General features: G+C 40.5%; 1 protein-coding gene across 1 annotated transcript in view; it reads right to left on the reverse strand.

The window, feature by feature from the left end:
• Positions 1 to 14,199, reverse strand: part of ARHGAP31 (Rho GTPase activating protein 31) — a 115,484-nt gene that overhangs the window by 42,895 nt on the left and 58,390 nt on the right. Inside the window, exons 2-3 of the mRNA XM_058731314.1 lie at positions 6,208 to 6,310; positions 3,163 to 3,307 (exon numbers count right to left, since the gene is read on the reverse strand). Coding sequence (XP_058587297.1) covers positions 3,163 to 3,307; positions 6,208 to 6,310 — 248 coding nt within the window. The remainder of the gene's footprint in view (positions 1 to 3,162; positions 3,308 to 6,207; positions 6,311 to 14,199) is intronic.

The raw sequence follows: 14,199 nt of genomic DNA on the forward strand, positions 1-14,199 counted from the left end.
AAAGGATCTGTGATTCAAAAAAGATTATGAATTACTATATGAAATAAATAATGTAACTTTTATAGTTTAGGTATTGACAAATAGCACTTAAATACCTTGAGACCTACCAGATAACACTAACAGGAATTATCACAATTGAGAAAAATATAAAATAAAAGTCTTTCTCCAAAGTCTGTGTTGCAGTAATAAACTTTTTTTTTATGTTTATTTAGTTTTGAGAGAGAGAGAAAAACAGAGTGTAAGTGGAGGAGAGGCAGAGAGAAAGGGAGACACAGAATCCAAAGCAGGCTCCAGGCTCTGAACTGTCAGCACAGACCCCAATGCAGGGCTTAAACTCACGGACCATGAGATTGAGATCATGACCTGAACTGAAGTCGGAGGCTTTATCAACTGAGCCACCCAGGCGCCCCAAGAAAATTTTATTTTATTTTATTTTATTTTAATTTTTTAATGTTTATTTATTTTTGACAGAGAGAGAGACAGAGCATGAGTTGGGGAGGGGCAGAGAGAGAGAGGGAGACACAGAATCCAAAGCAGGCTCCAGGCTCTGAGCTGTCAGCACAGAGCCCGACGCGGGGCTCGATCTCACAGACCCCGAGATCATGACCTGAGCCAAAGTCGGACGCTCAACCGACTGAGCCACGCAGGCACCCCCCAACAAAATTTTAAATAAAAGCTTTTTACTCAGTAAATCTAATTCTATGATTTTTTTCCCTAAAGATATAAGCAGGCAAAAGGATAAAGATATATGTACAAAAATGTTTATTATATGTTGTTTTGTAAAAGCAAAGTGTTGAGAAGCAAAAAGTCTAAATGTCCATAGTAGGAAACTGGCTTTAGAAATTCACTGCGCATATGAGAGAATACTCTGTAAAAAGTGTCTATTTGTCAGCGCGGAAAGATGGACACATTGTTGAGTTAACACTGCAAAGCAGTGATATATAGTATTGAGAAGGGAAAGTAGGGAGAGTGAAAAGAGAGAGACAGATTGAGAGAGCTTGAGAAAGAGTCAGAGGGGAGGGAGAGGGAGCAATCTGTAATGATGTCTCCTAAAATGTTAGCTGCAGATATGCCTGGGGTGTGAGATTTCCAGGGATTTCTACTTTCTCCTTTATACGTTTCTATATTACTTTCATTTTTGCAATAAAATTCTATTTTCATCTGGGAAAACAAAAACACTGTGCAAGGAGTAAGAGTGAAAAAAAATCCCACATGTTAACCGTAGTTGTTTTTGGTCTTTACAAGAAGAGACAAAGGGTTCCTTTCCACTTTCCTCCATTTTTCAAACTGTCTTTTAGCAAATATGACTACTTTTATTTTTATTTTTGTTAAATTTTTTAAAGCTAGAGAGCACAAGCTGGGGAGAAACAGAGAGAGAGAGAGGAAGAGAGAGAGAATACCCAGCAGGCTCCGCACTGTCAGCACAGAGCCCGATGCAGGGCTCGAACTCACTCATCATGAGATCGTGACCTGAGCCAAAATCAAGAGTCGGATGCTTAACCAAATGGGCTACCCAAGTGCCCCCTGAATATGATTACTTTTAAAATGAGGAAATAATTACATATGGTGATGGTATTATAATCTGGCAGACTCACATGAGACCCACAATTTTTCTTCCTGGTTCCTGGGAAAGACTCCTCTGTGATTTTGATGGTCAGAGACTGCCATTGTTTTTGACTTAGCTACTCAGAGTGGCTTTTGCCTTAGTTCTCAAGGTCCACTTAGATCTCTTAGGGTCCACAAATCACTGACACTTCACATCAGCTGGTATATGTTGGCTTCCCCAGTAGTCAACCACTAAGCCCAAGTTTTTTGTGTTTTGGCCTCATTTTTTTTCATTAAAAAGTTAATGTGCTTTTAGTAGATGAGATTTTGAAAGTTAAAGTCTAAAGAGGCAGGGAAAACTATAATCTCATTATTGAAATAAATGGCTGTTAATCCTTTGAATATCTTTTTCTTTAATCACATTTTAATATACAATTATGTATCTGTTCTTTTCCAGGTATCATTATGAGTGTTTCTCTGTATCATTGAAAACTCTTAAATACATTTTAATGGTCCAAGTTCAACATTTAAAATGCATCCATTTAGTCCTATATCATTTTGAACTGAAGAACATTTTATATGCTCAAAGGAAGTTTATTACAGGAGCCATGAGAAAGATTGCTGCCCATGTTAGAGCCTAGATCTGGTCCTTACCCATAATTGCAACTCCTACAAATCTTAATTTCAAGCATCACCTCTGACCACCTCATACTAACAGTCTGTTGACCTCAATAATCCATCAATAATATTTTTTTCACTGTTACACACTGCCTTAAGGCCTCACTTCCCTTCTTATCCAGACAAAATTCCATGGTCAACTATTTCAATCACTCTCTTGTATATAGCCTCATCTTCCTCATCCCCTTTATTAGCTGAATACACCCTTAATCTTGGTTAAATCCAACTGTACCTACTCTGCACCTCCATCCCCGCAGCCAAATGCTCAAGCCCAATTTTTAAATCTGTCTCTATAGACATCCTGTAAGCATTTATGCTTTCTACTTTTCCTATAGGTGCCCCTATCTGGTAACCACAGAGCTGCTGTTTAGGTGTTCTGTCCATCTATCTTTCACCAATCCAACTCACAGGCCTACACTTCCTCTTGGCTGCATTTCCCAGATTATTTTCTTTTTCCAACTTTCTGATCTCTCTCTTGATTTGGGTTTGTTCTCTCTCCCTTCTCTACCTGCCCACCTCATTCCCAACCCCCCAAAAGAAATACAGAAGAAGTCGCCTGATAAAAATGAACTAGCCGTGAGTGTACATCTGGAGTCCCAGGTTCCTGTCCTGCTGTGTGACCTTGGGCCAGTCATTTCACATCTCTCATTCTTAGTTTTCCCCCTATACTATGAGGTACATTCAGCTAAATAAACATAGAAGTAATTTTAATCCAGCTCTTGAAACAAATAGCCACGATTCTGAAAATTTAAGAAAGGAAAAATTTAGCCAATAGACCCACTACCTTACTTTCTTCCCTATACCATCCTATTTCCATTGCCTGGCTAAGATAGTGCCAGCCATCTGGTGAGTATTATTATTGTTATTTTAGTGCTGAAACTCTCCTTGGCCCATCCACGTGTCCCACTCAGTAACCATAATGGAAATCCAAACACTTACCGTGAATTTCTCATAGAGCTCATAAGTCAGAAGGGGGTTGGGCAGCTCCCTAAAGTACAGCTTGCAGAGTGAGCCCACACAGTGGATGTCCTGGAGGTACACTTCCCTTGTCAGATCTGGACATTGATCTGAGCCAAACTCTTGCCTGAAACAACACAGACAGAGACATAACAACCTCGGGAACATGTGTTCTATGTAAGCAGCCGCTTGACTGCTTAGGGGTAAAAAGACCCTAAACTGCTGATCTGACTACATTTTGACCTCGATTCAAAATGACCTTCTTTTCCTGGCATAAGGAAGCTATGGGAAGACTTATCAAGTCAGGTCTGGATCTTCCCTGTAAAAGCTGCTGTCATTAGGAAAACATAATGCCCATTTACAAATGGATTTCTCAGCACATTATGTGTGCAGTTTCAGTTATGAACAGTGGGGAAATATGAAAACAATCCGCCAAAAAAGCCTGTTGAGATTTCAATTCTTCCAAAATTTTGTTCCAAATGAACTTTTCTTTCTTGGAGGAGAGACCAAAACCAGAGTGAGTCAGATTGTTATCATTCATCTCCATATACCTACGTCAACAAACTTGTTTTATCTGGAGACTCAAACCCAAGGTTTAAGCAACTATCTCCTTGCTGCTAAATGGAAACTTCTAAGCTGCCTGACAGGGACTCCCACAGGATAGACCAGCTTCTAAATATCTTCTTTTTTTTTTAATTTTTTTTTTTAATGTTTACTTATTTTTGAGACAATGTGAGGGACAGAATGCAAGCAGCCAAGGGGCAGACAGAGGGAGACACAGAATCTGAAGTAGGCTCCAGGCTCCGAGCTGTCAGACCAGAGCCCGACTCGGGGCTTGAACTCACAAACCGTGAGATCATGGCCTGAGCCAAAGTCAGACACTTAACTGACTGAGCCAATCAGGCGCCCCATAAATATCTTCTTATAAGCAATGTATAGTGAGGTGTTTGGGAACATCATCAGATTCCAGGCCTTGTTTCTGATTATAAACCATTTCCTTACCAAGCTTATGTGAATACACTGCCTCAAACAGTATACACTTACAAGTTAAAAATCTGTTTAAGAAATGACAATTTTCAGCTTTAACATAGAGGAGGAATTAGGTTTCTTGACAGTATTCATTTGGTCAGCCAAGTAGTGGCAAAGTCAACAGGACTCTTGGGACCAGCATTTCAAAACAGCTCGCTGCCCATTTTCCTGTCACCTGGTTCTGGACCTTCAACAAAGGGTGGGGAAATCCCTGATGGTGGCCAAACCTGAAAGGAGCTGAGTGGGGCCCTGAAAAGAAAACCATGCAACGGCCTTATAAATTCACAAGTGTGTGTGTGTGTGTGTGTGTGTGTGTGTGTGTTTCTTTAAGAGGCCAGAACAAGAATAATTTGGAGCTTATTCATTTATTTAGCCAAAATTTCCCTGTCGAGGCTAATAGGGTTGGTTCTTAAATGAAAAAGAATTGGCCATTGCTCAAATGTTCTCCTACAGTACTACCATGTAGTTGGTATATTTCAGAGCTAAGAGTGAAACATTAAAAAGTATTTGTTGAAACTCTAAAAAATGTCAGTAAATTAGTGAAATTATAAAAGCACATAGATCTGTTAAAATCTATGGTTACAATAAGCTTATTAGTTTTGAACAGTCACCACTTCTCCAGGAATAAAAAAGATGTTTTATTCATTTGGTATAATTTCATTATAATTGCGATTTGAGGGGGAGGGACAGAAAACCAAGTCAGAGGAAGAAGACAAAAATACATTAACTTTACAATCTGTTAAATTTAACAGACTATTCTGGTAACGCGAATGCTTTTATTGTTTCAAAAATCTATATTTATAACTAAACATATAATAAATATATAAAAATACCACCTGATAAAACACTCTGTATATATACTGTATATCTTTTCCCTTTATTTGATATATGTAATACATATAAAACATACACATGTGTTTTGTGTGAAGGTTATTATACTCTTAATTCAATGTGACAGAAATTTCTTCCAAAAAACTCTAGGATAAATTCTAGAATTGTTTAGGAAAAAGCAATACATTTGGAAATAACCCATCTATCCATAGTCGTTTAAATATCAGCCTCGGGGTGCCTGGATGGCTCAGTCAGTTGAGCGTCTGACTCTTGATTTTCACTCAGATCATGATCCCAGGGTCATGGGATCAAACTCCACTAATGGTGGAGCCTGCTCAAGATTCTCTCTCTCTCTCTCTCTCTCTCTCTCTCTCTCTCCCACTACCTCTGCCCTTCTCCCCTACTTGTGCTCTCTCTATATAAAAATTAAAATTAGGGGCGCCTGGGTGGCGCAGTCGGTTAAGCGTCCGACTTCAGCCAGGTCACGATCTCGCGCTCCGTGAGTTCGAGCCCCGCGTCAGGCTCTGGGCCGATGGCTCGGAGCCTGGAGCCTGTTTCCGATTCTGTGTCTCCCTCTCTCTCTGCCCCTCCCCCGTTCATGCTCTGTCTCTCTCTGTCCCAAAAATAAATAAAAAACATTGGAAAAAAAAAATTAAAAAAAAAAAATTAAAATTAAATAAAATAGCAGCCTCAATGAAAGAAATGCACAATCATGAAGATTTGTGATTTCCTGACCAAGTGAAATATCCAATGTTGAATGTGTGCCAACAGAAAAACTATCATCTCCAAGTTCTGAACACTATGTAATTGGGATCCAACTGAACTCTGGGTAGACAAGTGAATGATAATAAATCGTGTTTTCCTGACTTGTATTTTAAATCATTTGAGTTCAGCTGAATCCACCTAAGAAGGCTAAACCTGGTGCAAGACAAAGAAACAGATTAAAAACTCTCAGGAGCTTTTGTTGGAAAGAATTACATCAGACTAGAGGATTTCCTGATTAGATTAAGAACAGTTAGGCATCTGAAAACATCACACTTGATCTTCTGCCCTGCCACCCTTCTCTCAACTGCTTCAGGTTTTTAATACTCCCAATTCTGGCGAACAGAGGTATGGACAGAGGAAGGCTCATGGGAGAATTCTTTGGGGGCTCTTCTTTTAGCTCACCTTAGCCTTTGTATATTTGAGGTGACTCCCGAAAGCCGATAAATTCCATCCACAATGCCGTGAGTCTCTATAAATTCTGCACAGCTCTTCAATACATATGGAACTATGCAAAGAGAAACAATAAAGTATTAGATATAAGTCTAACTGTTCTTTAAAGATATCCTTTTAAAACTCCAGGTAACTTCAAAGAGAAGCAAGTATGGAATGCATGTGAATTACAAGTGGAAACAATTACTTTTAAATGGTAGATGATATTCTTTTGTATTTAAAAAATCATGAGGTTTTGTTAAACTTTAGAAAAGTCATGTGTTTTAAGAGTTGGTTGGGTTTTTTAAAAAAATTTGAAAAATATGCAAACACTTAGATTTTGAAACCAGCAGTGACCTTGGAAATCCCACAACTCAATCTCCTCATTTCACTGGTTCTCCTAGTGTGGTCTCCTGACCCGCAGCATCAGCATCTCCTGGGAACTTGTTGGACGTGCAAATTCTCAGGCCCTACTCCAGACCCACTGAATCAGAAATTCTGGAGGTGGTGCCCAGCAACCTGTGTTTTAAAAGCTTTCAATGTGAATGCTAGCACGATACAATTGCCTATACTACACATGAAGAAACCAAGGTGCAGATAGATTTACTTACCTCATTCAAGATTATTTGTTGCTTATGAAAAGTAATTAACGTGGGAAAATCCTTATGATATAAGTAGGCAAAAGAAAAATAAGGCACAAAATCAAATATACATTGTGAATTTAGCTATGTTAAAAAAAAAAAACGCAAAGGAGAAAAGACTAAAGATGTCCACCAGAACGTTAAAAGTTATTAAAAGGTCAAAGTGTTAAGGTATTTTTTTTAATGTTTATTTATTTATTTTTGAGAGAGAGACAGAGACAGAGAATCCCAAGCAGGCTCCACGCTATCAGCACAGAGCCCAATGTGGGGCTTGAATTCATGAAACAAGAGATCATGACCTGAGCTGAAATCAAGAGTCGGACACTTAAACAACTGAGCCACTCAGGCACCCCTGAAGTATTTTTTTAAAGGTGAGAACCGCCCTCCACCAAGACCACTGAGTGGGTCAAACCAGTCATTGATTGAATGGACCACATAAAAGGGACCACCATGGCCTTTGGAATTCCTGCCACTTCAGAAGTTCATTGCCCGGGTAGAAAAGCCTGACTATGCCAACCTCTCCTCAAAGCTGACCCTGATTGGCCCAGCCAGTTCAGTGACAGAATGGCAGTTTTAGGCCTTCTGGATGGCATGGAGAGAACAAGTTTCTTGCCGCCCTGGTCCCTGAAGAGATCCACCTGAGGTCCCTCCATGACAGTGCTGTGAATGGTGGTTTGGTATGGAGCACCAAAGCCTTGGGTGCTGAAGTCTTCAGTCATGGAGGTGGTATGGAACTTCATGAACTAGTGCTTGGGTTAGCACTGTGCCCCCTCTTCCCAAATATACCTAATCCATTAATGCCTTAGATCAGAGTAATGCCAATCCATTAAAGCTTAATGTGCATGATCATGCCTGCACACAATTCCAAGTTGGGCTGGACATTACATAAGTAGACACCAGGTGTTCAGACTTAACATTCTTCCTAGAGTCTATATTACAATATTTTTTAAACAATTCCCACCATTTCTTTCAACTACCAACTATAATTTTGGATGTTCAGTAAAATTCATCATCCTTAAAGTATTTCACCTACCTCTCAAAGGCCGTGCACACCCAGGACCATTCCCCTCCAGGACACATCCATGTTTTGTCCTGCTCTTTCATGATTGGAACTGGGGAAAAACTTCTTAGTTATCTCAGGTAGGAAGAGGGCAGGGAATGGATTCAGGATTGGAAATATTGAGACCAGAAACCAGCAAGGTGGAACCACTCACTATTAGTGAATACAAGGTGGGAGCAGAGTGTGGTAGGGGAGGGGCTGTGAGAATGGGGAGGGGTCCAGGACCTCTGCCTGGCTCCACCCAAAAGAGCTATACTCTGATCTGTTTTATGAAATAGTTTTCTTGGTGAGATTTTTGTCTCCCACCCCCATGTTGCTAAATAATAAACAAATAAATAAGCAAGCAAACAGAGTTCAATGTTTAAAAAAAAATGTTTTGCATTTTTGTTTTAATCCCTATTGTGCACAATAATGGCCAACTCTTTCCCTACAGCACCAAGCTGTTGTTTTATGACTGCCACATTTGGTCTATGGTTGAGAACACAGGTCTGAATGTCAAACTGCCTTTGTAACCTTAGGCAAGATACATATGTAATAATTCTGTTTCTCAGTGTCCACATCTGTAAAATGAGGATAACAGTGATTTTAACCTCATAGTTAGGATTGAAGTAATACCTGTAAACATTTAGCACAGACCCTGACATATAATAAGCATTCTACAACGACAGTTATTATTTCTATTTGAAGCTTCTCTGTGATGTAAATTCGTAATTTGTGAGATGTAATCTTGGTGAAAATAATTTACCTCCTCCTATCCAACGGATGATTGGGGTAGAGGGGATCAACCACTTACCAGTTGACACTCATATCTACTATTTGGAATGGCTTCTGTGTCCTTCTTGGATTAAATATTTCTATTTGAAGGTAATTTTGCTTGTCTGAAGTCTCTTTTCTATGCATTTAGGTGTGTTTCTATAACACAAAGGCGGCAGGATCCAACAGTGCACAGATTTTGAGTTAGAGTCCCGGGGCTATGCTTGGCCTTGGTGTGGTCCACAGCACATCTCTGTACCGAGGTATATGGCTGTTGTGCCATGCAGGGCACAAGTGGACTTAAGAGCTCTGAGTATTCCCAAGAAGGACTCAAGACAAAGCCCTGGATTTGAAGGGCCTTTATGAAACACTCTACAGAAGGTGTAGTGTGGGGTCACCAACCTGTCCTATCCCATTCTCAGGTAGGGCCCTTCCAGTACCATAGCTCTTAGGTGCAGTACCTCAGGTCTGTTTAATTTAAAGGTGGAGAAAACACATTCCCGGATGGAGCCTCCACCACAAATTTACTCTGGCTTTGATACAGAGGCCCTAGAACCTCTCGTCCACAGCTCTGTTTAAACAAGAGGCAAGAGTGAAACAACTCAGGGGAGGAGGCTGTGTTCCGGGTCCCTGAGGAGTGTTAGCTTTCCTGGATTCTTGTCTCAGGCTGAGTTGGAAGATGAAGGAATTCCCCGTCATACTCAGTAAATGGGAAAGGATCCACTGAATCTCCATAATCATCTAGCTTGAGAGCCAGAGCAGTGGTTCTCAGACTGCAGTCCCTGGACCAGGTGCACCAGCAGCAGCTGCCTCCAGGAGATTCTGATACGCGCTAAGGCTGAAGAACCACTAGTCTAGACACGAGTTTCTCATAATTTAATGTGACCCAGGTTACTGGGATCTTGTTAACATGTGGGTTCCAATGGGGGAAGAGTGTCAAGAATTTGCATTTTTAAGAAATTCCAAGGTGATAGGAATACTGCCCCTCTACAGCCCACCCTTAGGGTAGCAAGGGTCTAAAGGTAATATTGGTGAGTGGTGCTGCAGAGGGTACTAAGAGTTTATAGAATTCTGTAGACTATTGTCTCCGGGGTGCAGCCAAATTGAGGACACCCTAGAATTGTGGATACGATAGAAGCTTGACACAAAATAGCTGAGTAGTCATAGATGGAAAGAACGCTTTCACTGTCAGTTTAGGCATGGGCAGGAGTAATGTTAGAAGTCAGAGTCACAGAGCCAGTTTAATTCTGAGGGCTTATCATGGACCCAAAGAACTTCACGTCTCCTCCTACAGAGGTACACACAGTTCAGTTGCTGATTGTGATAGAATGTTATAACTTCTTTGAACTGTTTCACGGATGGTTCTCGAAGACCCTTTTATGTTTTGTTTTTCCTGGATCAGCAATCCTAAATGTTAAATTTTAATCCGAGCACAAAATAAATCTTGAGGTGGTTTCTGATAGAGAAGATAATTTTGCCTTTGATTTATGCTTTACAGTTTACACAACATTTTAAAGCCTTTGTCTGATTTGATCCAACCTGGTACAACTAACAGACATTTTATACTTATAAGTAATGTGGGGCACTTCTTTCCTCAACTCCTAACTCTTCAAGGATTTGGTGCAGAAAAGTCCAGCAGTTAAATAATTTCTAAGTCCCCCCAGAAGAAATGTCTGTTGAGATGCCCCAGTTCCCTGTGTGGCCAGGACCTGATCAGATCTAGAGACAGAGATTGGAACAAGCACAGTTTTATTTGGTTACTTATGTGGTCATGGCAACCATATGATGTCATAGTGCAAACTGCATTTGGGTTTTAGGGAAACATGGCCCTCCTTCCCCCCCATTCTGGATTTTTGTTAAGGTCTTGTACTGGTCAGATTTCATCCCCTCTCTGGGTCCTGCATTCCTAATCTTTAAAGTGAAGTCTAATGGTATGTACACACAATGGAATCCTACTCAGCCATCAAAAGCATATGATAAATGATAAATGATAAAGCATATGGGCAACAGAAGCCAGACTATAAAGGAGTACATACTAGGGGCACCTGGGTAGCTCAGTTGGTTAAGCATCTGACTCTTGGTTTCTGCTCAGGTCCGACTCTGCGTTTCGGCTCAGGTCATGATCTCATGGTTGGTGAGTTCAAGCTCCACATCAGGCTCTGCACTGACAGTGCGGAGCCTGCTTGGGATTCTCTCTCTCTCTGCCCCTCCCACTCTGTCTCTCAAAATAAATAAGTAAAATTAAAAAAAAAAAAGAGTACCTACTGTACTTTTCCATTTATATTAGAAATGCAAACTATAGTGGAAGAAAGCAGGAAGAGGCAGGAGGTAGGAATTGGGAAGCAGTCGGGGAAAACTTTCAGGAATGAAGGATATATTCATTGTGACTGAGGTGCTAGAAGGGACCAAGGGCCAAGGGTGGGTGAAGAAGAATTGACTGTTGCAGGAGGAGGGTAAAAGAGCAAGGGAAACAAGCCGCTGCACAGGGAAGAAATCTTCTGAACATCTACTGCCATGCATAGGGCAGAGTGAGGACTTCAAGCAGCATTGTTATGCTGTGAATGGGGCAGCACAATGGCATTTTTTTCAAGAGATGGAGTAAAGATTTCAATTACTTTTCCATTACTCTTGGCCGTCAGCAGAGAACTTCCTAGCTCCCCTCCTGACCCCGGGAATCTAAGAGCTGTCACAGTGGCTCCCCGAAACTTCTCTCTCTGCTAGCTCCTGCGTTTTATTTCTGTCCTACCCTTTCTGTCCTGCAACTCCTTCTCCCTAGCCTTTGGGAGTCTCCGCTTGCCTAGAGGTCGCTGTCCCCCGCGACTTCCCCTCTGATTCTTCCTCCGCCTTGTAATTTCTTTCTACTCTCTTCCTCCTGGCCTAGTGCCGAATTAAAGAGAAATTTGAAAATGTGTGGTATTTATTTTAAAAAGTGTTATGCTGTCTGTTCTTTAAAAAAGCAAAGTAATTGCTTTCTAATTTTCTAAATTTTTAAATATATTTTGACTTTGGCATGTTTTCCTTAGAGAAAAGTTTTTTGTTTTTTTATTTTAATCTTAAAAAAATTCAGATATAGGGGTGCCTGGGTGGCTCAGGTTATGATATCACGGTTTGTGGGTTCGAGTGCCATGTTGGCTCTGTGCTGACAGCTCAGAGCCTGGAGCCTGCCTTGGATCCTGTGCCTTCCTTTCTCTCTGCCCCTCCCCCACTTTCTCTCTCTCTTTCTCTCTCTGTCTCTCTCTCTCAAAAATAAATAAACATCACGGGGCACCTGGGTGGTTCAGTTGGTTAAGCCTCCGACTTTGGCTCAGGTCATGATCTCACAGTTCATGGGTTCGAGCCCCGCGGCAGGCTCTGTGCTGACAGCTCAGGGCCTGGAGCCTGCTTCAGATTCTGTGTCTCCCTCTCTCTCTGCCCCTCCCCTGCTCACGCTCTGTCTCTCTCTGTCTTTCAAAAATAAATGTAAAAAAAAAAATCAAAAATAAATAAACATTAAAAAAATTCAGGTATAATTCAAATGCTGTAAAATTCACCCTTTAAAGCATATAGTTAAGTGGTTTTTGGTATATTTCCAGAGGTAAGCAACCATCACGTTTCAGAACATTTTCATTGTCTCAATTCCAGGATATTTCCATATATGCAAGCTTATTTCATTGCAGCAATTTTTGTAATGGCACAAGATTGCCCATCCATAGGAAGCTCCTCTTATAAATACTAGAACATCCATATAGTGAAATACTATACAGTTATTAAAAAGAATGAGAAAACTTTCATGTACAGATACAGAGTGGTCTCCAAGGCATATTGTCAAGCAAAGAGAACAAGGTGCAGACAGGCATAATGGTATCCTACCATCTGTTTCTTAAAAATAGAGACTAGAACAGATATGCAATTCATTTATCTATGCATTAAATATTTATGGAAGGACACATAAGGAAGTCATAAATTTAGCTGCCTATAGGAGATGGAACTAGGGGGTGGACTAGGGCTATAAGAGGGAGACTTCTCATTATATATTCTTTCATACTTCTGAATGTTGAACTATAAGAAAAAATTTTTCATAAAAAATGAGATTTAACAACAAAAATGAAATCTAACAAATTTTTTTGCAAGCCTACTCCTACCCAACACTAAGTTGTGAGCTCCTTGGAGACACTGAGGACAATACTCTGTCTCATTAGTCTAGAATAGCATTGAAAACATGAATGCTCAAAATGTTTTGCTGGACAGAAGATTGGTCATTTTTCTCCAGATGGGTTTTCTGTGCTCCATGGATACCTGAATCCCTCAAGGAGAAACACTTATTATGTGTCAGGCACTGCATTAGACGCTTTAAAAAACAAAAAACAAAAAAAAAAACCCTGGCATTCCCCATTCTATAATCATAGCCAATCCATGAAATAGGTGAAATTCTCCATTTTGAAAATGTGAAAGCTGATTCTGATAGGTTAAGTAAGGTGCCCCAAATCACACAGTTGGTAAATGGCAGAGTTGGGCTCCCAAACCAAGTGTGACTAACTCCAAAGTTCCTATTTTTTTCATAGTACTATAATTGGGGAGGAATAGAAAAAGCCTCCTTGTCATGAGTTGGTGGCCAAGTGTTGAGACACCATTGAAGAAGAGCTGATTGGTTCTGTGCCCTTAACTATTCAAATGCCTGAAATTCTCCCACTGCAGGCCTTACCTTACGGTAGTGATGGCTTTTAGGCATTCAACACCTAGTGGTTAATATTTATTTTAAAATTCCTCTTGAAGGGGCACCTGGATGGCTCAGCTGGTTAAGTGACCGACTTTGGCTCAGGTCATGATTTCACAGTTCATGAGTTTGAGCCCCACATCAGACTCTGTGCTGATGGCTCAGAGCCTGGAGTCTGCTTCAGATTCTGTGTCTCCCTCTCTCTCTGCCCCTCCCCGACTTGTGCTCTGTCTTTCTCTCTCTCAAAAATGAATAAATGTTAAAAAAAAAAAAAAAAAAAAACTAGGGGCACCTGGGTGGCTCAGTCGGTTGAGTGTCCGACTTCAGCTCGGGTCATGATCTCACAGTTTGTGGGTTCGAGCCCCACGTCAGGCTCTGTGCTGACAGCTTGGAGCCTGGAGCCTGCTTTGGATTCTGTGTCTCCCTCTCTTTCTCTCTCTCTCTCTCTCTCTCACTGCCCCTCCCCTGCTCATGCTCTGTCTCTCAAAAATGAATAAACATTAAAAAATTAAAAAAAAAAAACACTAAAATTCTTCTTAAGAAAGTTACAAAAGCAATATATGTTGATAAAAAAATGAAAAACACTTCATGATTCTAAGCTATACTATCAAGCTATAGTAATCAAAACAGTATGGTACTGGCATAAAAATAGACAAATAGATCAATGAAACAGCATCAAGAACCTAGAATAAACCCAAGCATATACAGTCAACTAATATTTTACAAGGGAGCCAAGAATACTTGATAGAGAAAAGATAGTTTCTTTAATAAATGGTGCTGGTAAAATTTGATACTAACATGTAAAAGAATGGAAGTAG

The sequence above is a fragment of the Neofelis nebulosa genome, chromosome 5 (genome assembly GCF_028018385.1).
Source record: "Neofelis nebulosa isolate mNeoNeb1 chromosome 5, mNeoNeb1.pri, whole genome shotgun sequence".
NCBI classification, from domain to species: Eukaryota; Metazoa; Chordata; class Mammalia; order Carnivora; family Felidae; genus Neofelis; species Neofelis nebulosa.